At 37.4% G+C, this 26,538-nt stretch overlaps 1 protein-coding gene across 1 annotated transcript in view; it reads right to left on the bottom strand.

Annotated features, from left to right (window-relative positions):
* The window catches only part of ATIC (5-aminoimidazole-4-carboxamide ribonucleotide formyltransferase/IMP cyclohydrolase), a 31,241-nt gene extending 8,090 nt beyond the window's left edge, over positions 1-23,151 (bottom strand). The window contains exons 1-12 of the mRNA XM_027589906.1: positions 23,011-23,151; positions 22,579-22,705; positions 19,809-19,885; positions 18,634-18,700; positions 12,987-13,075; positions 12,297-12,448; positions 11,828-11,984; positions 7,802-7,927; positions 6,915-7,022; positions 3,766-3,851; positions 2,536-2,625; positions 71-199 (exon numbers count right to left, since the gene is read on the bottom strand). Coding sequence (XP_027445707.1) covers positions 71-199; positions 2,536-2,625; positions 3,766-3,851; positions 6,915-7,022; positions 7,802-7,927; positions 11,828-11,984; positions 12,297-12,448; positions 12,987-13,075; positions 18,634-18,700; positions 19,809-19,885; positions 22,579-22,705; positions 23,011-23,029 — 1,227 coding nt within the window. The 5' untranslated portion in view covers positions 23,030-23,151. The remainder of the gene's footprint in view (positions 1-70; positions 200-2,535; positions 2,626-3,765; positions 3,852-6,914; positions 7,023-7,801; positions 7,928-11,827; positions 11,985-12,296; positions 12,449-12,986; positions 13,076-18,633; positions 18,701-19,808; positions 19,886-22,578; positions 22,706-23,010) is intronic.
* Positions 23,152-26,538: the final 3,387 nt, after the last annotated feature.

Below are 26,538 nucleotides of genomic sequence, written 5' to 3'. Positions count from 1 at the left end.
CCTTAATAAATACATAAGCTTATAAATATTAAAAACAGACTTACTGCATTACTAGCATTTTCAAACTTACATCTTTATTCTTGGTCACAACGTTGCTAAATAATGACCTGTCAATGACACCATTATTTCTCTTCTGACTTAAACGAAGACCAAAGAGAGTTCGAACTTCATTTTCATCTGGTTTGTAGGACTGATCCATCTAAAATAGAAATTTAGAGTCAAAAGTAGTATTTCTACAACCTTCAACATTTTTTGCTTAATTTACGTACAAAAAAAATCATTATAGCAAGATTATATACATTTTTTTCTAATTTAAGCATGTGTAAGATCACTTCAGTAAAGGTATAATAGAATAGCCAGGCACTAATATTTTGTTCTAAAAAATTTTATAGTTTTACAACCTGTGGTGTTTTATAACAACATATTAAAACCAATGATTCCAGGGACAGCATTTCTGGTTATACTAACTGAAACCATTGTCTATATCTTCCTTTTGGAAGATCAACAGATAAAAACAGTTCTGCTAAAAAAAACAGGTAGTGGCATAAAAAATAAATTCAGTTTTCTCTTCTTTCTAATAATCTATTACAAAATACAGAACTAACACTTGAATTAAATAGTTAAAAGGGGGAAAGCAACATTTGGAGTCGAAATATTTGTTATTTAAAAAGGAATATATGTTGTTGTTGTTGTTTTTTTTTTAAGTAATCTCTACGCCCAACGTGAGGCTTGAATTCACGATCCTGAGCTCAAGAGTCACCTGCTCTACTGAGCCAGGCAGGCATCCCGGGAATATATGTCATTTGTTGCTATCTTCCTCTTACAAATTTTGAACTGAAAAGATATTAAGACTTGAGAATAATCTGCATAAGACCACTCTCTCCCAAGTGATACTTGACAGTATCTCTTCATTTATCCTTTGAATGATTTTTATTTAGAAAGCACTGACATCTATAACTTATAAGCAAGACCTCTTATTAATTCTTCCTAATTTGTACTTTCTTGAATTCCAAAATGTTCCTTTTTCCTCTGTATTATCAAATTTCTAAAATTGGGATGTGCCTTCCCTATTAACTGATGTCAAAAGAAACTTGTCACTAGCCAGATATAGGAATAAAGTTATTTCATAGTTACAATTATGTGTCCATGTACAAACTTGGCTAAACTCTCAAATAATATATTGGGGGAAGGCCCGTTGTAGTCTTTTGACATCTTCAAATGTGATGCTGTCAGGTGCTGAAGAGGTCACGATGATGAATTCAAGGTTTGGAAAACATTCTCCATGATGATACATGTAACTATTAAACAGAGTCATAGGTACTTAATACCCTTAAAAAAGACTACTTAAGAAACTGAAAAATACAGCATCAGCTGACCGAACGGCTGAACTTACAATGAAGGGCCTTAAAGGAAATGTATGTATATTTAATATAGTATTTTTTTTCTTCTTTCCTTGAAAAGCTGACATGGAATCTGTGGTGTGTCATACAATTAATGGTATCTTACAATGAAGGCCATATACTTAGAACTTCCAGTATATGGAGTTAGTATTCCACAAATTTTTTGACATCAGCACTTTCCGTAAAACAGCTTTAGGAATTTTTATTTTAAATCAAATAATTCTTTGCTTTATCCATGTATAATCTTAGACTATGGGCTAGTTTCTCTAATAGATAAGAGCTTGTAAAAATCAATAAGGAAAAATCTCAACAATTAGAAAAATAGGGAAAGAATATGGTCAGATATTCATAAAAAGGAATTAAAAAATACTCTTAAATATGAAAAGATGTTCACCCCACACATAATGGGAAATTAAGCTGCAATGAAATGCCATTTTTATCTATCATACTGTTAAGACGAAAAAGTTCAAGAACACAATGCTGGCAAAGGTATTAGGAAATCAGCACCCTTCACATTCCCATTAAGACATAAAATTTGTTGGAACAACCTTAAAGAGGAGCAGGACCTATCAAAACTACCATTATGCACCGACTGAGACCCGGTCCTGATTCACTGTAGGGTGTGTGCAGTAACTAAAGATTGGTGAATGGCTACATAAGCTACATAGACAGGGGGCAAATGTCCAAGACAGTGAACTATGTGCATTTGTGTCAGTGGGAAAAAACAACAACAAAAAAAGAAAAAAATACAAATATTTGCTGAAAAGTACCAGCTATTTCAGGAAGGATGAGCAAGAAACTTAGTTACTTTTAAAGATGCAACAGAGTAGCAGAAGGGAAGGATGGGGAGACTTTTTATCAAATAACACTTAATACATTTTGGATAGGAAAGCATGGATATGTATTAACTATTTTCTTAAAAATTTAAGATTTAAAACTAAGACTAAGGAAGCTCTCCTCATCTAAAATCCAAAAATTAACAATAAGGGAAAAGAAAATTGTAGGATTAAGAATTAAAGAAACCTCAGTAAGAAAGGATAAATTAAAAGGTTTTCATCATAAAAGAAAGATTAAATATGGGAGAAAAGAAAAAATAGAAAAGTAAATTACTGTATTAAACATGAATTAAACTAACCTGAAGAACACAGTAACTCCCATTTTTCTTTTTAGAAAGTATTTTCAAAGCTTCATCTTCATATCCTGGGGCAACAATACCATCAGATACCTGTAAATATATTAAACATTAATTTCTACTTTCAAAAATTAGGGAACACTTTTTAACCAATTAAACATAATTATCTGTCTGAACGCAGCAGCACTTTCTTGTTTCTACCTCCAACAGATAATGCTAATACCTATACTCTGAAAAGATAAGCCTATGTTAGAATACAGCTTTGTACAGCTAACCTTATCTCATTTGCTATCCTTCCAGGGTTTCTGGCTGGTTCAGTTTTAACTAAGAATATACAAACGATTCACTCTAATACACGTACCTTAGGAAGAAAAATAATTTCTCACTGTTCTGTTCATGGAGTGGTGTTTTGCACCAGAAAAAGCATGTTGTAGTCCCCACTCTGCCAGGACCAGGCAAAATGACCTTAGGCAAAGCAAGTTCCACAAGAGCAAGACATGGGGATCAGATTATATCTCTGCTAATAACCTTAGGCAAGGCAAGTACTTCAACAGCAAGCCAAAGGGATCAGATTTAACATCTCTGAAAGACAGAAAAGTCATAGTTCATACTACAAAGCCTTCTGCTATAACATAAAACGCAGCCAGTCAGCTCCACTGTGGGTGGGGATGGTAGTGGTAATGGGAAGAATCCCTAAAACTAAATACTATCAAGCCCATGTAGCCTTCACTTCTGCCTATTTGTTTTCCCTCCAAGCTAATCTGAGCTACCTTTTTTCTGTCTCTTTGCCCCAAAATCCCACCTTTCTGGAATGCTTATTTGGTATTCAACTGATGAGGGTTAGTTTTTCAAAGTAGTTTGTAATCTTCCCCTACACATCTTTTATTACAGACCTACAAAGGTTTACAGTAAGGCTCAATATTACATAGCCAAGACAGCATCCTCTGGTCTTTAGAAACAGTAATTTTGGCATTAAGATAATGACTACTACAGAAAAAAAACCAAATATATAAATTAAAACATAGTAATAGCAAAATACCCATTTGAAACATTCACTAAATCTCAAAATTACAATTCAGTCAAGGATTCATGTTCTACATAAAATATAAACATTCTAAATAAACTAATTTACAGGTGGTATACATAAATATTATAAGTTATGCTTTCAATGAATACTAGGAATAAACAGAACTTTACTCAGTTATGTATGGATCCTCAGGAACGTCCACTAACCTCTCTGGAGATAATTTTGGCAGTAGGGACATCACAAACATCAGATAATGCAACAAAGTCACCAAAGGAAGACATCCTATCAGCCCCTATAAATAAAAATTAAAATGAGGTATGTAACACAAATATCCCTGCACAGAAAAAGATGTTTAAAAAAAACCCAATGTGATCATTTAAAATCCATTCCTCTAAACAGAACTTTATTATGTTAAGATCTAAATAAGAGATTAATAAGTCATTTAAACTGAAACAATCATAACAAAATATTCTTTAATTTTACCCTCTAGGCAAACTTCTGGAAGGGCCTGATAAACATTTTTTGTTTTGCAGGCACGTGGTCTGTTATACCTACTCAGCTCTGCAGTTATAGAAATCAGCCACAATGACAAAGGACATGGCAGTTCCAATCAAATTGTACTTAAAAAACAGGTGGCAGGCTGAATTTATTTACACATGTGCCACAGTATGCTAACCCCTACTACAGAAGATCAACCGTGCGTTGCTATCAAGTTTCTTGATGATCTTCTGAAAATGTTACAGTAATATTCACAGGTTATTAACCTCATGAGTTAGATTATTTCTGAAATATATAAAATACAACTCTAACCATATTCAGTGTAGTTAAAATAACCATATAATTTTAGTCCTATATTAATACAAATGCATTCAATAGCCTAATATGAAATAGGGTGCACCAAATTCCAATTGTGTTTCCATTTATTACATGAAATCCACACTTTTTTTATTATGTTAATCACCATACATTAGTTATTGATGTAGTGTTCCATGATTCATTGTTTGTGCATAACACCCAGTGCTCCACGCAGAATGTGCCCTCCCTAATACCCATCACCAGGCTAACCCATCCACCCCCCAGAACCCTCAGTTTGTTTTTCAGAGTCCATCGTCTCTCAATGGTTCGTCTCCCCCTCCGATTTACTCCCCTTCATTCTTCCCCTCCTGCTTTTTTTTAATATAAATTGCATTATTTGTTTCAGAGGTACAGATCTGTGATTCAACAGTCTTGCACAATTCACAGCCCTCACCATAGCACATATCCTCCACAATGTCCATCACCCAGCCACTCCATCCCTCCCACCCCCCTACCACTCCAGCAACCCTCAGTTTGTTTCCTGAGATTAAGAATTCCTCGTATCAGTGAGGTCATATGATAATGTTTCTCTCTGATTGACTTATTTCACACAGCATAACACCCTCCAGTTCCATCCACGTCATTGCAAATGGCAAGATCTCATTCCTTTTGATGGCTGCATAATATTCCATTGTGTATATATACCACTTCTTCTTTATCCATTCATCTGTCGATGGACATCTTGGCTCTTTCCACAGATTGGCTATTGTGGACATTGCTGCTATAAACATCGGGGTGCACGTACCCTTTTGGATCCCTACATTTGTATCTTTGCGGTAAATACCCAGTAGTGCAATTACTGGATTGTATGGTAGCTCTATTTTCAACTTTTTGAGGAACCTCCATCCTGTTTTCCAGAGTGGTTGCACTAGCTTGCATTCCCACCAACAGTGTAGGAGGGTTCCCCTTTCTCCGCATCCCTGCCAACATCTGTCGTTTCCTGACTTGTTAATTTTAGCCATTCTGACTGGTGTGAGGTGGTATCTCATTGAGGTTTTGATTTGGATTTCCCTGATGCCGAGCGATGTTGAGCACTTTTTCATGTGTCTGTTGGCCATTTGGATGTCTACTTTGGAAAAATGTCTGTTCATGTCTTCTGCCCATTTCTTGATTGGATTATTTGTTCTTTGGGTGTTGAGTTTGATAAGTTCTTTATAGATTTTGGATACTAGCCCTTTATCTGGTATGTCATTTGCAAATATTTTCTCCCATTCTGTCGGTTGTCTTTTGGTTTTGCTGACTGTTTCTTTAGCTTTGTAGAGCTTTTTATCTTGATGAAATCCCAATAGTTCATTTTTGCCCTTGCTTCCCTTGCCCTTGGCGATGTTTCTAGGAAGAAGTTGCTGCAGCTGAGGTCGAAGAGTTGCTGCCTGTGTTCTCCTTTAGGATTTTGATGGACTCCTGTCTCACGTTTAGGTCTTTCAACCATTTGGAGTCTATTTTTGTGTGTGGTGTAAGGAAATGGTCCAGTTTCATTCTTCTGCATGTGGCTGTCCAATTTTCCCAACACCATTTGTTGAAGAGACTGTCTTTTTTCCATCGGACATTCTTCCCTGCTTTGTCAAAGATTAGTTGACCATAGAGTTGAAGGTCCATTTCTGTGCACTCTATTCTGTTCCATTGATCTATGTGTCTGTTTTTGTGCCAGTACCATATTGTCCTGATGATGACAGCTTTGTAATAGAGCTGGAAGTCCGGAATTGTGATGCTGCCAGCTTTGCTTTTCTTTTTTGACATTCCTCTGGCTATTCGGGGTCTCTTCTGGTTCCATACAAATTTTAGGATTATTTGTTCCATTTCTTTGAAAAAAGTGGATGGTATTTTGATGGGGATTGCATTGAATGTGTAGATTGCTCTAGGGAGCATTGACATGTTCACAATATTTGTTCTTCCAATCCATGAGCATGGAACGTTTTTCCATTCCTTTGTGTCTTCCTCAATTTCTTTCATGAGTATTTTATAGTTTTCTGCATACAGATCCTTTGCCTCTTTGGTTAGATTTATTCCTAGGTATCTTATGGTTTTGGGTGCAATTGTAAATAGGATCGACTCCTTAATTTCTCTCTCTTCTGTCTTGTTGTTGGTGTATAGGAATGCCACTGATTTCTGTGCATTGATTTTATATCCTGCCACTTTACTGAATTCCTGTATGAGTTCTAGCAGTTTTGGGGTGGAGTCTTTTGGGTTTTCCACATAAAGTATCATATCATCTGCAAAGAGTGAGAGTTTAACTTCTTTGCCAATTTGGATATCTTTTATTTCTTTTTTTGTCTGATCGCTGTGGCTAGGACTTCTAATACTATGTTGAATAGCAGCAAACACACACTTTTATAAACAAATTTATTCCAAGGCACTCATGTAGTCATTCCTAAGTATTAATAAAAAACAAATTAAAGATAATTTGAAATCTGAAACAGAATATTACTACTTTATTCTACTTAGGATAAAATACTGTTTTTTCTCTTTTAAGAACAAGCAGGAACTCTATTATTGTTCTGACCTCTTGCCCTTGCATACGCAGCTGATATGGGTGTAAGAGTTTTATACAGATCGTAGACCATGCAGACTTTAGCTTCATCTTCACTGAGTGGGATTCCAACAGCAGCACCTGGCATAGAAAACCATAAAATAAACCTCCAAGTCTCAAGTTACTAGTTACCCTCTCCTAAATCAAGACAACATTTTTCTTAACATCTAGTCCATATAGCATAATTTCTAGTGCCTTTGCCAAATTAAACAAACATCTGGCCAGATAATTAAACACCAAAAATACAGCTGCAGGGGAGGAGGAAGGGGGGAATCTTTCCTCTCTGGCTTCTGGAAACAACTACCATCTGAGTCTGCCAGCACCATGCATGGGTACAAAGCTGGTTTACTTCATTAAGGACTCTCTCTCTCCTGCTTGATACCACATACCATTTATTTCTTCCCTGTTTACATCAACTTAATATCAAATAAACATCAAAGAACTATGTATTAGAGTTGATTTAGACACAGAAGCAAAAAGGTATCTCATACAATGGCTATAAAGTTACCATAAGGTGTCAGAAGAACTTCTTTATGTCTGCACAGTTCCATTCTCAACCATGTGGAAAAATAGTCATATTGCATTAAACCATTTTACTTTATTTTTTACATTTCCACTGCAAAAAAGTGATTTCCTAATCCTGTCTCAGTGATGTTATACAATTACATATACGTCAATAACAAATACATGTTATTACCAGATTTTGTCACGTTACTGTATTGAAACTGTTAACAGACTCCACAAAAGTGGTTTGAGACTTTAGAGAATGTCTATATTCACATTAGAACATGTCAATTCTTTCTAATCAAAAAGGCGGCATTCTGAACAGATCCAAAGCGTTCCAGAGAGTAGTGCTTTACCTGCTGGGCTGACATGTTTGAAAGAGGCAGCGGCTGGAATGCCTAAAGCTTCTTTGAGTTCCTTCACCAGCTGCCAGGCATTCAAAGCATCACACAAGTTTATAAATCCAGGGGCTCCATTTAGAACTACATATAGAAACAAAACACATTATTAAGCAGGATCAATAAAATCAGATATATGTACATTTCTGAAAAATAACATATGTCAAGGCTGCACAAATATGTTTTCAGAAAAGTATAATTAAGAGGCAAATACATATACACAAATATAAAAGAACTTGATAAAAAAGAACAAAACACTAGAGCCTAAGCCTGCCTCACCAAAAAAAAATTAAAAAAAAGAGAGAGACACACACACTCTCTCTTCTCTCTCTCACATACATATGCTACTGGAGAAACCAACTCCAATCTAGAAATAAACCAACAGAGAATTCAGGAACGGGAGAAAGAATGACAAGACCAGTGATCGTCAGGGATCCACTTCAGTACAGAACTAAGATAACACAATCACAGCAATTACAGAGACAATACAAAATCTAAGTTATATACCTTGTCAATATAAGAATATATTACAAGCTAATGAAAGAGCTGTGGGTGGGAGAAAACAAGGGGAAAAAAATAAGTTGGATTCTTCCTCCTTTATATGAAATTCAGTAGGCTCTGCCTAAAGTTGAAATGCCGTTAAAAAGATTACAACTTCCAAGTTTCTCACTGCCTATTTTCTTAACAATGGCAGGATTTTTTAGGAGCTATTATCTCTTGTGAATAAATTATAAACTCCGCACATACAAAAAAAAATGAGGGCCATTAATTAAAAACAAATTTATAATTGCATTTCCTTTGTGTTATCTTGCATGGTACATACTTTTAAAAATAAACTTCGACAAATATTTACTGAGTGCTTACCACCATGTTGGGGACTGTTATAGGTACTGGGGATATTACCAATGAATAAACTAGCTCCTCCCACATAGAGCTTACAGGAGAGGCACAGAAGAAACAAAATAGGCAATTAATAGTAAACAATAAGAGAAAATATTAGGTCCTTATACAAATGAGTTGAAAACATGTCCACAGAAAAACCTGTACCTGAATGTTTTTAGCAGCTTTATTCATAACTGTCAAAAACTGTTTTTCTATTTCTGATGTCCTTCAAGAGGGGCATGGATAAACTAAATTAGGGTATATCCATATACAATGGAATATTATTAAACAGCAAAAAGAAATGAACTCTCAAGCCACCAAAACCATGGAGGAACCTTAAATGCATATTGCTAAATGAAACAAGCCAGCGTGAAGAGGCTATACACTGTATGATTCCAACCTTATGATGCTATGGAAACAGTAAAAATACAAGTGGCTGCAGAAATCAGGGAGGTAGAATGCAGGGAATTTTTAGGTGGTGAAGCTATTCTGCACATACTGTCAAGGTGGATACATGACATTACACATGTCAAATCCCAAGGAATATACAACACAAAGAGTGAGTCCTAATGTAAACAATGGACTTTAGTTAATACTAATGAATCACTACTGGTTCATCAATTTTAACAAATGTACTATACTAATATAAGATATTAAAAGGAGAAACTGGGGAGAGGAGGTCCAGAGGGAGGGAATGTCTGGGAATTCTCTATACTTTCTGAGAAATTTTTCTGTAAATCTAAAACTACTTTATAAAATAAAGTCTATTGTAAAAAAAAAAGGGGGGGTGTGGCTCAGTCAGTTAAGTGCCCAACTCTTTTTTAAAATTTTTTACTTAAATTCAATTAACCTATATTATTAGTTTCAGAGATAGAATTTAGTGATTCATCAGCTGCACAGAACACCCAGTACTCACTACTTCAAGTGCCCTCCTTAATGACCACCACCCAATTACCCCATCCCTCCCCAGCAATCCTGTTTCTTATCGTTAAGAGTCTCATATGGTTAGCCTATTTTTGTCTTTATTTTTCCTTCCCTACCCCTATGTATGTTCATCTGTTTTCTTTCTTAAATTCCACATGAGTAAAATATGGTATCTGTCTCTCTGACCGACTTATTTCGCTTAGTGTAATACCTTCTAGTTCCATCCACATCGTTGTAAATGGCAAGATTTTGTTCTTTTTTTATGGCTGAGTAATATTCCATTGTATGTATATAGTGTCCAACTCGTGATTTCAGCTCAGGTCATGATCTCAGGGTCATGGGATTGAGCCCTACATCGGGCTCTGAATTCAGCGGGGAGTTTGCTTCTCTCTCTCTCTCTCCCTCTGCCCCTCCTCCCAGCTCGTGCACTCTTTCTCTAAAATAAGTCTTAAAAAAAAAAAGTACCTAAAAAACAGTTCCTTTGACCAACACCAATGAAAGAGCTTTGAAAATGAAAAATATGGGAACTGAAAGTATGTGGAAGTATTTCTTGCCTCAGAATCTAAATGGGAAACATTATAAGGAGAAAATAACAGAAGACAAAACAGTAGAATTTCCTGTTTTAAGAAATTCTAAAAGTAAAAATTCATGCAAAATGTCAAGTTTTTAACTATCCATTCAATAAATACTTAGGGAACATGCCAAGCAATATTCTAAGTACTGAGGATGTAGCAATGAATAAACAAGAAGCAATGAACAAAGACTGACAAGGTTTCTGCTCTCAGGGGAAGATGATTAAATGGGAGATGACTAAAACATAAATAAATGCAGCAAAATAGTGCGATAAAATGTGATGGGCAGCTACTTCAGTCTGGGTGATCAGAGAAAGCTTCCCTAAGGAGGTGACTTTCAGGTGAGATCTGAATGACAAGCGAGTGACACCTTCAACACCAGAGCAAAGGCCACAGACACTAGGCCTGCTGACCAAACGGACAACAGGCCTTAGGGAGCAGCGGATAGGGGACCAGTAATCAAGAAGTAGACCAGTCAGAAAAAGGGTCTGCAGGACATGCAGAGGAATTTAATTGGGAGGCAAAGCCAATGAATGGTCTCAAACAGGGCATAACATCATCTGATTTACACGTTTACAATTACCCTGCTGTGACTAGAAAAGACAAAGCAGAGAGCAGTTAGATTACTGCAGTCTGGGAGACTTTTGGGGTCACTGTGGGGGCTTCCATAGTGTTAGAAAAGATTCAAAATATATCTGGAGTAGAGTAATAACAGAACTTGATCCAATGAATGAGAAGGGGGAAAAATGAGTATTTCAGATTCTCCTCAAATCTCTGACACTGCTCCCTGCTCCTCCTCTCCCTCAGGTGTTAACAAGGAGGAAAGAAGAGACAGAAGTACCTGCATCTTCCCACCACCAGACGTACCAACCAGTGTGCTCTGTGTTTGCCTTCCCAGTACATGAAGAAAGCTGTCCTTGCTGTCACCAAAGCCAACCCTCCTACCAATGCTTGGGCCTTCAAGGCCTTCGTACCCACTACTCTCTCCCCTGCCCTCTGCACCCATTTCCCCCACCCCAGACAGTAGAACATGTTCTAATTCCCCCCTAAAGAGTACAACAGAACAAAAAAGTGAAAAGTCTCTTTTATTTCTACAAACCCATGGAAGTCCTAATTAACTTTGTTCAAAGAATTATCTTTATTACTATTTCCCAACCTCACATTCCTATTTTGGCCCACTTCAATTGGGCTTCCAGATCCATCATTCCAAGGAAATTGTTCTTGCAATTTTTCCCAGATCAAACAGTTGCTTTTTTGTTCTCAGGAGCATTCCAAACCACTTGAAATCCTGCAGGTTTTCCAGCCTTGTTTTCCTCTGCTGGTTCCTCCACTGCTTAACCTCTTCTATGAAATCCATCCTGCCTGTTTTACATCTCCAAAGTCATCTATATGCCAAAGACATTCCAAACTCTATCTCCAGCCTGACCTCTTTCCAGAACCCCTAATTATCTCATAAGTCCACCTGGCATCTCAAACTTCAGGTGGCTATAAAAGGCATTATGTAATTTACTTTATCTTCTCAACGTGAGCCACATCAGATACAATAGAGGAAGACACGCACACCCCCAGACACAGCAAACTATGCCACATAACACACAGCCCTTACCTGTGATGGGAAGCTTGGGCTTCAGTGTGTATAACTGGGCAGGAGTTTGATGAGGGTTCATTCCATACCTCAAAGGCATCTGAGATATTCCTTTACTATACTGTCTCCTGAAGTAATCTGAAATGGCTTCATCATATTGTGCCGTATGAGTGAAAGCCTACAAAAAGTGTAAGTTTTGTGAAACACCAGCAGCACTTACCAAAGTGGGCACATGAGGGTCTTAGGTAGCACACAACAAACTACACTCCTTGCCCACACATATGACTGTGCAGGAAAGACACCCAATAACACTAAAAACACAACGAATCGTTCTCTTTCCAAGTCTCTTTCAATCTTTTTGACATTATACCTCTGTAATACTCGGGTCTCTGCATTTACAGGAAAAGGATAGCAGCTCCAAGGAGACCCAGTGAAAATTGAATACCATCTGGTTTGGTAAACACTGCACTGGATAGAAGTGCATCCCTACCTTCAAGGCTAACTGGCGTCTAGTCTCCAAGGAGGTGTCTTTGCTGTCAGAGCTTTGCAGCTCTGTGGACACGGCCACATAGTCCTCAGGGTCACATACGACTGTCACTCGAGCATGGTTTTTGGCTGCTGCTCTCAGTAGGGTTACTCCACCTCGGGAGAACAAAAAACAACTTGTATTTCCATGACTTTAACCTCCTTCAAATAAAGTTTACTGTACAGATACTTCTAATTTTTGACTTAAAAAATAAGGAAAACATACCCCAGATGAATCTCTACACAAAGTAATAGCTTAGAAAATATAGATGAATTACAATCACCCCAGAACACAGTCTGGGAGCAGTAATGATTTTCTGCTCCCTCAATGTTCTGATTCTGGGTGAACATCAAAACAAAATCTATTTTAAAATATAAATAGTGTTTGGGGTGTGTGGGTGGCTCAGTCAGTTAGGCATCCGACTCTTGATTTTGATTCAGGTCATGATCTCAGGGTTGTGAGATCAAGCCCCATGTCAAGCTCTGGGCTTAGCGTGGGGTCTGCCTGTTCCTCTCCCTCTGCTCCTCCCCGCTGCTTGTGCTCTCTCTCAAATAAATAAGTAAAATCTTTTAAAAAAATCTAAATAGTCCAAAAATAAATAAACTGTAAGTAATCCTCCCCTATCAGTCTTCAAATATGGTTTTGCTAACTTACCAATATCAATCTGCTCAACAGCCTGTTCGACAGTTACATCTGGAGAAGCTACTGTCTTCACAAAGGGATACAGATTACAGACGACAACTCTAAACCAAAAAGGAATTTAGCTGTTGTTAGAAACCTAAACTTTATGGGGTTTACATGTAAGTCAATCACCAGCTTTAACGTGATCTAAAGATCACCTGAGTCTAAAGATCTAAAATATAAACTATAATCCTAACATTTTAGAATTCTAAAAAGTAAACTGAAATGTCAGGAGTTCCCACTGTTGCATAATATAGTAAATAAAAGTGGCTTTGGTCAGCAGGTGCTCTCAAAACATTATTTCCCCCAAATCATATTGCAGTGTTACTGCCTAGATAAACTTATATAATCCAGCTACCCATTATATAATCCAGACATCAAAAAAACATTTCTAAAAAAATTTTAACAGAAATGTAAAATACAAGGCTACAGATAACATCCTCATTTTGGAATAACATCACTTTTATCTACAACATTCAATTTTAGATTCTATTTCCAATGGGTCACGTACAATGATGAAAAATAACAGACCATTCTAAGGGCGAAATATTTATTTCTTTGCTTGTTTTGTCTTCAGAGAGATCATATACAATGATGTTAACAGGAGATCCAAAAGAATAATTTAAAATACAGAACTAATCTAAAATTAACAACCAGGAGAGTTCCATGCCTAGGCCTGCAATGTGAGGAGCTCTGTGGGCAGGTTCACACCCAGTGAAATAAGCACACCTGGTAAAAACTAATAAAAAAAGTAAAACAGAAGAAGAGGGGGAATACTCCCCAATGCCTATAACCCTGATACCAAAACCAGACAAAATGTCACAAGAAAAATATAGACCAGTATCTTATGAATACAGACACAAAAATCCTCAACAAAATATAAAAAGGGGCATACACTACAGCGAAATATGATTTACCCTAGGACTGTAAGGTTGGTTTAACATCTAAAAATCAGTTAATGTAAGAGCCCATTTCAATAAAACAAAGGACAAAAATCACCTGAGCACCTCAACAGATGCACAAAAAGCATTTGACAAAACTGAACACCCACTCATGATAAAAACACTCAACAAATTAATAGAAGAGAACTTGCTCAACATGATAAAAGGTATTTAAGAAAAACCCCAAAATCCACAGCTAACATTATATTTAAAGTTGAAAGACTGAATGCTTTCCCCTAAGTTCAGGAGCAAGACAAGAATGTCAACTCTTACCACTGTACTGGAGGTTCTAGACAATCAATTAACAAAGAAAATTAAATAAAAAGCATCAAGATTAGAAAGGAAAAAGTAAAGCTATCTCTATTAGTAGGTGACAAGATCTTGTATATAGAAAATTCTAAAGGATTTAACAAAAAAAGCTATTAGCATTGAGTTCAGCAAGGTTATAGGACATATGATTAACTGAATTTACGTACATTAGCAACAACCAACCCGAAGTAAAGAAAACAATTTTACTAACGGTAGCATCAAAAAGAACAAAAAAATGTTTAAGAATAAATTTAGCAAAAGCATAAGACTTGTATACTAAAAACTACAAAACACTGTTGAAAGAAATTAAAGAAAATCTAAACAAATGGAAAGGCATCCCAGTTTATGGACTGGAAGACAATATTAGGATCCAACCTCCCCTAAATTGATATACAGATTCAACACAATCCTTAGGAAACTCCAACTCCGTTTTTTGCAGAAATGGGCAAACTGATCCTAAAATTCACACTGAAATGCAAAGGATCCTGAATGCCCAAAACAATCTTGAAAAAGAAGAAAGTTGGAGGACTCACACTTCTCAATTTCAATATTTGCCACAAAGATACAATAATGATATGGTGCCAGCATAATGACAGATACAGATCACAATGTGCCAAGACCATTCAATGGGGGAAAGAAGTTTTTCCAACAAATGATGCTGGACAACCACATTCAGAAGAATGAAGTCGGACCCCCTAATTCACACCCATATATAAAAAGTAACTTAAAAAAAAATCAAAGACCTAAGCATAAGACCTACAACTAAAAAACTCTTACATCTTCACTATCTTGGATTATGCCATCGCTTCTTAGATATAACACCAAAAGTGTAGGCAACAAAATAGATAAAATGGACATTACCAAAATTTAAGGGTTTTATGATGGTCTAAGGACCCCATAAATAAAGACAATCCACAGAATGGGATAAAATGAACTCTTACAATAATAAAATGAGAAATAACAAAAAAATGGGCAAAGAATTAGAATGCACATTTCTCCAAAGGTATACAAATGGCCAACAAGCATATGACAAGATGCTCAACATCACTAGGAAATGCCAATAATAATCACAATGACATGCCAGCATTTCACTAGGAAATGCCAATAATAATCACATGACATTTTGGGGTTTTTCTTAAATACCTTTTATCATATCAATATCTTTTACATCATCCTAGTGATGTAAAAGATATTGGTGGGGATGTAGAGAAACTTCCTACACTACTGCAGGGAACGTAAAATGATGCAGCACTTTGGAAAGTAGTCTGGCAGCTTCTGGATAGGTTAAACATACCAGATGACCAAGGAATTCCACTCCTAGGTATATAACCAAAGAAAAATGAAAATGTATGTCTACACAAAAACTTGTACATGAACACTGTTTGCACTCTTCCTAATACTCATAATGTGGAAACAATCCAAATGCCCATGAGCTGATTAACTGATAAATAAAATGGGGTATATCCATACAATGGGTTTTCAGTAATAATAAAAAAATGAAGTGCTGAGACATACTAGAACATGGATGAACCTTGAAAACATGTTAACAAGTCAGTCACAAAGGACCACACATTATATGATTCTATTGGTATGAAATGCTGTGTATAGATAAATCCATAGAAACAAGTAAGACTATAGTTGTATAGGGCTAGAGGTTTTAGGGGAAATGAAGAATGAATGCTGGGAACTTTCCAGAACGCTCAGTGAGACATGGAGGAGCCCAGCAACGCGCTCCTTCCCGTTCCCCACACCGGCCTCGGCCCTTTCACCAGCTGTAGAAAATGGTCAAAGAAACCCCTTACAATGATGTTTTGGGGGTCAAATCCAATGCCACCCAAGAGGAACTGAAAAAGGCCTATAGGAAACTGGCCTTGAAGTACCACCCTGATAAGAATCCAAATGAAGGAGACAAGTTTAAACAGATTTCTCAAGATTATGAAGTACTCACTGATGCAAAGAAAAGGGAATTATATGACAAAGGTTAAAGAAGGTGGAGCTGTGGTGGTTTTGGCTTCCCCATGGACATCTTTGGTATGTTTTTTGGAGGAGGAAGGATGCAGAGAGAAAGAAGGTAAAAATGTCGTACGTCAGCTCTGAATAACGTTAGATTTATATAATGGTGCAACAAGAAAACTAGCTTTGCAAAAGAATGTGATTTGTGATAAATGTGAAGGCCGAGGTGGTAAGAAAAGCATGTTGTCCCAATTGCTGAGGTACTGGAATGCATCTAAGAATTCATCAGATAGGACCTGGAATGGTTCAGCAAATTCAATCTGTGTGCATGGAGTGCCAGGGCCATGAGGAACGGATTAGTCCTAAAGACAGATGGAAAAGCTGCAACAGAAGGTAGTTTGAAAGAAGATTCTAGAAGTTTATATTGACAAAGGCATGAAGGATGGCCAGAAGATAACATTCCATGGTGAAGGAGACCAAGAACCAGGATATAGTATCATTATTTTAGATCAGGACAATGCTGTTTTTATTTGGCGAGAAGACGACCTTTTCATGTGTACGGACATATAGCTGATTAAAGCACTGCGCAGCTTTCAGTACCTACTCTTGACAACTGACCTATCGTCATCACCTCTCATCCAGGTCAAATGGTCAAGCATGGAGGTATCAAGTGTGTGCTAAATGAAGGCATACCAGTTTATTGTAGACCATATGAGAAGGGTCGCTTAATCATCGAATTTAAGGTAAACTTTCCTGAGAATGGCTTTCTCTCTCCTGTGAAACTCTCTCTGCTGGAAAAACTCCTACCTGAGAGGAAGGATGTAGAAGAGACTGATGAAATGGACCAGGTAGAACTGATGGACTTTGATCCAAATCAGGAAAGACAGCACCATTACAATGGGGAAGCCTATGAGGATGATAAACATCCTCCCAGGGGTGGTGTTCAGTGTCAGACCTTTTAATGGGGTCAGTGAGTAACGCTGCTGGCATTTTATATGCAGTAGTAAGTGAAGAACTATAATCATAGCTCACTACTTGCTATTGTTTATGTTTTAATATTCAACTATAGTAGTGTTTGAAAAGTTAAATGAAGAATAAACTCAAATATAAAAGCTCTGACTCTGCCCTGTATGACGACTTCAGTGTGCAAGGTAAGTTTAATACTTGTAAAAACTACTTTTAAAAATCTCCCCTAGCATTTGTTAGGCCATACCTTGTAATTAATTTCAGCTCTATGTATATGAAACAGCTCAGACTGAAATGCTAGGTGTATGTATTGACTTGAGTGTATGACCCTTAATTATTAAGCTATGAAGTTAATAGTTGTATTTAATAGGCAATCAGACAAAGAATTTGTAGAGAAGTGTTGGTCTATAGTTAAGTGGGATTCATTGTGATGCCTCTGCATTTATTACCTCAACTTTTACTTGAGGATGGCATGCTATGTAATTTGGCCTGTAGTATCAATGATAGAAAGGATACCTCTCTAAAGAAGGGATTTATCATATGCTGCAGCCTGAGGGCTTGCATTTGTAGAATTGCATTCCCTTCTGCTGTGCCATCTTTTTTTTTTTTAATATATATTTATCAGTCCTGGTTATACTCTTCTTCCTTCTCTTTGGACCATGATAAGCTTCAGAGTAGTGACTTCAGGAGCAGGGTAACTTAGAGTGAAGAGACATTTACGTGGAGAAGTTAATCTGCACGTATGAGATAGGAAGGTGTTTTTTAGGTATGTTACTGGCTTACTTTAAACCCTTTAACTTATGCTCCAAAGTAACTGTAATTTAATGTTGGCAGTATAGCAAATTATGATGAATAGCTTTAATTGTATGTTTAAAGGTCATGTTCACAAGCTTAAATCTGGGTATCAGAATTAAGCAATTGAAACGTATGAATGTCTCCTTAATATACTGATTACAGAGCAAAAAAAAAAAACATGAATGCTAATGGGCATGGGTTTTTTTGGGGAGGTGATGAGTATGTTCTAATATTAACTATGGTGATGGATGCACAACTCTGAATAACTACTACTGAATTGTAGATTTTAATTTGGGAAATTATACGGTATATGGGTTATATAGCTCAAGGAAGTTATATACATTGAAAACAAATATTGCTTATTTTTATGCAAATAACTACATTGCTAATATGTATGAACATTTAGGTCATAACTTCCTTAAAAAAATAAAAGTTTTTTTTTAGTTTAAGTATGAATTGTGGTAATATAAACTTGCCAAATTAAAAATGCTTATGTATGTACAATGTCACACAAAAGGTATTCAACAGATGTTATAGTGAGTGAATAGGAAATTACACCTAATGTTAATCTTGGTCTTAAAAGGGAGGGCATCAGGTTTGGCATACTCACTGTCTTTGATCCTTAATGTATTAAAATTTTAACTTCCAATTTTTACCTTATAAGACTGAAATCAAGTCTGGCCATGTCAGCACTATCTTCTGGGACATTACGAGCCAAGATTCCTAATTTAACAAAGTTAAAGTATTAGGTTCAAAAAACACATCAGAACAAGATACTTCTTTCCAATATGGTCCCACCAATCAAGTTAAAGTCTCTAATCCTGCCTAATCAAGAAGACAAAGAGAGAGTTAAAAATTTAGAGTATATTTAAAAAGCTCTTGTAACAGTTCCTCACTCCCCCCCCTTTTTTAAGATTTTTTTATTTTCAAGTAATCTCTATAACCTAACATGGGGCTTGAACTCCACCGAGTCAGCCAGGTGCCGCCCTTACCCTTTTTAAAGCAACAAAATGTAAAAGAATTTTCACATAACTGTTACCAGTTTCATTAATCTATGTGCTCCCATAAGTAAATGGCTTATCTGATGATCCTCCTCAGCCTAACACTTTTATTCTTTCAAATTTTACTTTAAATGGTAAATTAGCAATATACCTATTTCTCACCATTTTTGGTTGATACCATAATTTTTGTCTTAGATGAGCGAACTAAAGCACTTTGAAAAAGAATTCTTTTAAAAGTCAGTTGCAAGGGCACCTGGGTAGCTCAGTCAGTTGAACATCTGACTTGTGATTTCAGCTCAGATCATGATCTCAGGGTCCTGGAACTGAGCCCCTTGTCTGGCTCAAGCTCCTCGGGCAGTCGGCTTGGGATTCTCTCCCTCCTTCTGCCCCTCCCCACTCAAGCGCACATGTGCATGCTTTCTCTCAAATACATAAATAAATCTTAAAAAAAAAAAAAAGTTACACTGTGATACTTCATTCTAAGTTGGGATTGTAACAAAAGTCTTTTCACACATGAAACTGAAACATTTTCATTAACTCCAGAAGAAAATATCACTCTAAATTAGTTATCAGATCAGGACTAATAGTGAGCAGAGGAAAACAATGTGAATCCATCGCATAATAAAGCAATATAGATTTTATTATTAAAATTATTAACAGGTCCTAACATATTATGAACTTTAGCAGCCAATGTGACAAAACCCATACAGACTCACAGATAATTTCCTGAGCTTATGACCTGCCTTTTTCCTCATTTATTCTACAAAGTAATCAACCAAAATATTCCTGAAGACCACAGATTGTTTTAAATTGAAAGTACCAACACTTACCAGCATGGACTGCAGGATGCAAGGTTTTCACACGCCCCCCTAACATTTCAGGAAATCCCGTCAGCTCAGAGACATCTCTGAAAATAGATGAACAGAATATTGCTGTTTCTGCTGAACTGTCATTTTACACTATTCTAAAGCAACTTCCAACATTACATCTACTGTCCTCATTTGGGGGGATTTTCCAGAGCCTGAATGTTCAGAATTCAGAAATCGAATCATATGCCATACATTAAATTGAGAAGTAATTTAGCAGAACATACAAAAAGCACTAAAAATATCTTTATCTCAGAAACAGACTAAAGTAAAAACAAGCATTTAGCTTTATGATTAAGCAAACGTAAAGATGGCAAATCAAATGAGTGGGGAAATAAAAGACTGTGTTTTAATAAGGTGGTGTCAGTATTGGAATAATACTGGTTTAGCCCATATAAAAATAAATTCCCAATGAATCAAAGGTTTGAGCATTTAAAAAAAATCATAGAACTACCAAAATTCAATACATGAGGAATGTGCTCAAAGCATTAAACAAAAGATTAGTAGATCTATGCAAAATGTTAAAATTTTACACAGAAAAAAAATTAAGCTGGGAAAAATAATTGCAAAATATGACAAAGGGCCAAATGCAAGGCAATACTTAAATATCGATTCAGATCACCAAACTGGCATGAACTCCTCTGCTCTCAGTCTGATTTACAAGCAAATTTTAATGACATGAAAAAATGCTAACAATGTTAGGTGAACAAAATCAAGAAGCAAAATTATCTTCTGTATAAGCTATGAAATAAAATATGCTTATAAAAAGACTGGAAAGTAGTACATCAACATGTTAAAACAGAATTATAAACTATTTACTACCTTCTTTATAACTTCATACATTTTTCACATTTTCTACAACTAACATACATTGCCTGTATAGTAAAAAAAAATGATAAATATTTTAAAGCAGCAAATTCCAATAGGATATAGAATTCCCTGGGTAGAGTCTCCTATTAAGGCCATTGGCAAATGACTGGTATCTGACCAAGGGCTCACATATTTCCAATAAACTAAAAACTGGTGACATCATGGTGTCCAATTCAAAATTCCCTTTCCTGGCATTCAGGAAATAAAATCGCTTCTCCAACAGAGGATAATTGCTAAAAACAAAGAAAGGACATGTATTCTTAGAATGAAAGACTATGTGGGGTAATTAAAAAGCTTGTTGCTCCTTTAGATTTCAGAATTTGCATGCAGCAGGTGCAGTCTTCAAATAATTCTCTGCATGCTCACTGCTGTATAGTCATCAATTAAAATATCATCAGTATACCTCACACCTCCAGGTTAACCTCCTGGGATAGAATCTTGGCTCTGCATTTTATTAGCTGTGTTAGCTGTATGAACTTGGGCAAGTTATCCAACTTCTTTGTGCCTCAAGTTTCCTTATTTATTAAAGGGAGAGAATACTATCTGCACCAAAAAGTTGTAAGGATTACATGAGAGTGTGTGTGTGTGTATAATGATGTGTGAACAGTTTTACACTTTAACAGGAGAGAAATATTTACCTTCCCAATTTTTAAGAAATACATAGCTACATGAGCAAATGAGGAGTGGGTAGAGGTACAGGTCAAACAAGACTCAACAACTGATAAGTATTTAAATTGAGGAATGGATATGCAACAGGACTCATTATAGTCTACTTTTGATTATGTCTGAAATATTTCCATAATACAGTTTGGTGGAGAAAAAAAGGCTATAGAAGAACTGAGCTGGCTTAACCTGAAGGGTCCAACTACAACAGCATCCAACATGCACCAAAAGAAAGAACGGTCTAGATTTTGGATTCTCACCCTGCTGCTCTTCAGAAAAGGCTGACCTGTCTTTCATGATTCTTACAGGGCCCTTATGACAACATCAAAAAGATGATGCAAAAAGACTGGAAAAGATAAAGCCTTTATTGAATAAATAAAGGCAGGCATTCTTGCCATTTGAACTTGTCAAATTTAGGAGAGCTGTGTACTGCCCACAGAAGGCAGAATTACATGATTAAAAAAGGTAATAATCCGACCTAGACGGCAAGTGGCAAAATTTTTCACATGGCTACAGCAGAGAGATCTTTCACTCCTTTTCTGAAATGTATTTCAGGAATGGTCATGTCCTTCCACTGAAGTCTCACTGCCATTCATTAGAGCTGTCCTATAGCCTTTTTCATTTTCTACCCCACAGTAGTTACCGCTCTCCAACCAGAATGTCAGCTCCTTGAGGTCAGGAATGGCAGCCTGATTTATCTTTTGCTCATTCCTTCTTCCCATCGCCTTGCCAGTAATACCAGCTTGTGGATAACGGATCGAATGAGAGATTTGTGCCTTCAAGTAATTAACAGAGATGGGAGGGGAACACAGGTAGACTTGAATCCCAACACCGTCAACAGCTTCGTTAAAGAGCCAGTCAAAACAGATCATGTGAATCACATAATTTGAGTTTTTCTTTAACAACAAATGGCCCGCCTAAGTTAATCTGCCATAGGAAGTGGCTAAGAATGCGGGCTCTGAAATGGGCACTCCTGGGGTTCCACCCCCGAACTTAACTCCTCACTTAGCTCTGTGAACTTGAGCACAAGTTACTACATCTCTCTGAGCCTCACTTTCCTCCTCTGTGACAGGGTAAGCGGTGTTGGAAGGAGGGAAATGACGTCTTTTTACTCACTGTGCCCGGGGTGCATGACTTTCCGGTGGCCCGGATCACACTACGTTCCGACTGGGCTGAGCTTAAAAACTCAGCTGCGCCTTACCTGACTGCCAGACCCGCATCCCTGAGAGCTTTTGCGGTCCCTCCAGAGGCGATCAGATTCAAACCAACAGAAGTTAGGTTTCTGGCAAATTCCACAAGGCCCGTTTTGTCAGAGACACTAAATAAGGCTGCAACAGAAGACATTTTTCTCATCACTCGCAGTACAGGACATTAAGTCCTTCAAGGACTTGGGGGTGGGGGAGGGGTCGGCTGGGAGGCCAGTCGCGAATCTCTAGGCCATAACGGCGGCCCACAGTGGCCAGGCCCAGCCCGGGGCCTTCCCCGGGTCAGACACCTGCGAGCCGCGCTACCGCCAACCGGCCGCGGGGCTCGCAGTCACGCCGCGCAACCCGGCGCCGCCATTGCGGGCTCGGGGCGCCGCGGGGCAGGGGCACCGCGGGCGGGGATCCGGAAAGGCGCGCGAGGGGCTCACCGAGCTGACTGGGTGCCATGGCTGCGGGCTGCGGGCTCGGGGTCTGGGCCCAGCGGGGGCGGCAGCGGGGACGCCACGTGCGGAGAGGCGGCGAACGGCTAGAGCGCGCGCGCGCGGGCAGACAGCCGGGCGCGCCGGGTGGTCACCTGACCTGCCACGTGACCCAGCCGCCCCACCCGGAGCCCCGCCCTGTTCAATTCGTGGCTTGGAACTCGAGCCTCCGCGCTGAAGGGAAGGGGGGAGTGAGGCTGTAGCTTCCTAGGCCCGGAACTTGAAGGGATCGTCGCCCCCGTCTTACATTCTGAGCGTGACTTGTCCCTTTTCGCAAAGGTGAGGCGGCCGCAGGACCTCAGGGGCAAATTCCTGTTGCCCAGGGCAGCCTGTCGCCAGAGGCTGGAATGCAGCTAAGAAGTGTCGAAACACTGGTACAGAAAAAAAAGAGAAACGCCAGGAATAATTCCTACAGCGGCGAAGGTAGAAAGCATCTTGGCAATCATCTACTCCCATTTTAGTAGACTAAAAAGAAAATAAATAAAACGAAGATCCCATAATTAAAGATTAAGCCCACAGTTCACGTGATAGAGGCAAAACAAAGTGAAATTGACGTTCGTTTAAGTTTTGATTCGACATTACGGACTAGCCCGAAATCTGCTTAAAGATGGTGTCTTGCATTAGTAAATAATATTTGACTCAAGCCTGGGTGAGAGGAATGATAATGGTGAAGGGGGAGGAGAGAACACCTTTCTTAATTAAAAATACGAAAACAAAACTGCACACTTGTTTCTTTTTGAAAAAGAAAAAACACCTTTGCCACAAAATAAATATATATTGCTGTTTACGGAAATTTTTTTAAAAATGTTCCTTATTAGAATTACATTACAAAATAGTACTGCCTATCTTTTATTCTCAGTCTGGGGCTCGCAGCTGCAGAAAGGAGTCTATTTTCTTATTACCTGTATGTTATTTATATATCTGTTACCCTCTCTAATTCTTCCAGTCTCTTCTTTACTCCCCCAAATGAATACTTTGGCTAGAATCAAGAGCTCTGTTTTAGAACTTCTGAATATGTGAACTTCCTGCCCTGAATATTTCTCGCATTCCCAAAAGAAATAATAAGATTATCACAGTGTCTTCAGATTGTGTTTGCCAACTTTGAATTTAAAAAAGATAAGGTTCGAAGCTAACAATAAAGGAAATCTCCCTGTCCAGTCACCATTAGGTTTTTATAGAAAATAGAAAGCAGAAAAAGGAGAAAATAATGCTGAGAATAGTGGTAAGAGGAAAATAAATAGTATTTGGCATTGGATATTTTTTCTGCATGTGAATTTCAAATATTTAATTTAATAAATATTTATTGAGCCCTTTCTGCCTAAATGGCAGAAATACAGTGTCAGAAGGAAAGATGAATATTACCCAATCACTGTCCTTAAGGGGCTCACGATGGAATGAAAGTATAGAAACACAAGGTACAAGAAAATATTTATATAAAGAAAAAACATGGGATTAAACCAATTTTTGTAGTGGTCTTTCAGAATGCTGTCATATGTATTGAGAAAGAATGTGGGTTCCAAACCAAGACACAGCTTTTTCACTTAAAGGTGTTTGCCAAAACGACTTCTGACGAATCCCTCTGTAGTTTTAAAATTCAGACCTAATAACTACCTTGTTAATGGCAAGATGAGTAGATGAATTTTTGGCTAGCTTTGTGATCCTGGCCACATCATTCCAACTTTAGGGCCCGTAGTTGCCTTGTCTGTAATATGGACATACTTGTTCTGCAGGCTTCTTCAGATTATAACAAGTAATCTATTGAAAGTACAAACTGTAAAGTGACTGGTAAGGGTAATAAAGAACTTGTAATTTCCTTCATGGTTCATTCCCCTGATGTAGTTGAATAAATGTGTATCTCTCTGGGCTTCAGAGTATATCCTCCTTGAAGATGCTAGTCATAAGCAAGCTGGTGTACTAGAAATGGAAAAACTTCCCACAAAAACATGAATTTATCCCCCAAGAGTTTGTCTTTTTCAAATGGAAAAGAACATGCATGCTCTATAGTGATTATATTTTCATTTCTTCTCTTCTTACTTCACACCCCTCCCAAAGGAAACTTGAAGACCCGGAGATCATCTTTTTATACAGTAGTTCCCCCCTTATCTGTGGTTTCACTTTCCACAGTTTTAGTTGTCCGTGGTCAACTGCTGCAGGGAAGCTGATGATCCTCCTCATGACAAATCAGCGGAAGGTCAATAGTAGCCTAACTCTACATCACGGTTGCTACGTCATCATGTCATCACGTAGGCATTTTATCATCTCACATCATCGCAAGGGTGAGTATAGTAAGATATTTTGAAAGAGTGAGGTTTATGTAACTATTATTACAGTATATTGTTATGATTTTTCTATTTTATTATTAGTTGTTAATCTCTGTGACTAATTTATAAATTTAACGTTTTCATTCTTATGTAGAGGAAAAAAACATGTTATATACAGGGTTCAGTACTATCTGTGGTTTCAGGCATCCACCGGGGGTCTTGGAACATTTCCCCTGGGGATAAGAGGGGACTATTGTATCTGAAAATATTTAATATATTTATACGTGATTTCAGTTCCTCAACTGTGCTTTAATCTGTTTGGCCTATATGTTATTTGTTCCTTGGGTAAACTTATCCCTTTCTCCAAAAAGCCTCCATCTCATTACTAAATCTGGGATTTCCTACCAACCTCTAAGGATTAGTAAAACTGCTCCTTTTTGGGCTAACTTATTTCAAGGGTTTCTCTACTCATGTGGACGTAGTTTGCCATAGGAAGTGATTCCCAGGAGTTTGGATAATAGGATTAAGTATTGTCTACAAACTCCCTCTCTCAAGATTAAAGTATTTCATGATGTATTAAGAAATTTGAACATTTTCCTTGAAGGGTATGGAGCTGTTTGGAATTGTAAAGTTGGCAATGATACAAAGAATGAATTGAATATCTGGAAGCAGAGAAACCAATTAGGAAGGTTTTGCATTAACAAACTCCTAATCAAAGACTTGAAAGCATGGAAAAGGAGAGATGTATGTGAGACAAAATCAGGTAAAACCAGCGTTATATGGAGATCAATTGCATAAAGGAAATATGAAATGGAAAGAAATAAGGGAGACTCCATTGTTTCTAGCTTGGTTATTTGAGTAGCCAGCGAAGCAAATAATTAACATAAAAAAATGAGAGGAAAACAGTTTCGGCATGTGTCTATTTTTATTTGAGGTCAGTGTGAGAGTTTGGGTAGATAAATTTGAGTTTCTAAATGTTGATTTTGAAATATAAATAATGATGGACATCAAAATGAAAATATACAGTAAGTTTTTAGAAATACAAGTCAGGAATAGATGTGAGGCTAAAGATAAATAAATTTGGAAAGTTAATGACACTGAAGTAGTAGTTTAAGCCTGAAAGAAGACACCCTTGCCTAATCAGGTCCAGCAAATAGACTAAGTCAGAAGGCCAAAAAAAAAAAAAAAAAAGGAAATTTGCTCAAGCAAGCATTTA

Source organism: Zalophus californianus, chromosome 3 (assembly GCF_009762305.2).
Source record: "Zalophus californianus isolate mZalCal1 chromosome 3, mZalCal1.pri.v2, whole genome shotgun sequence".
NCBI lineage: Eukaryota > Metazoa > Chordata > Mammalia > Carnivora > Otariidae > Zalophus > Zalophus californianus.
This window is presented reverse-complemented; position numbering and strand designations above follow the sequence as displayed.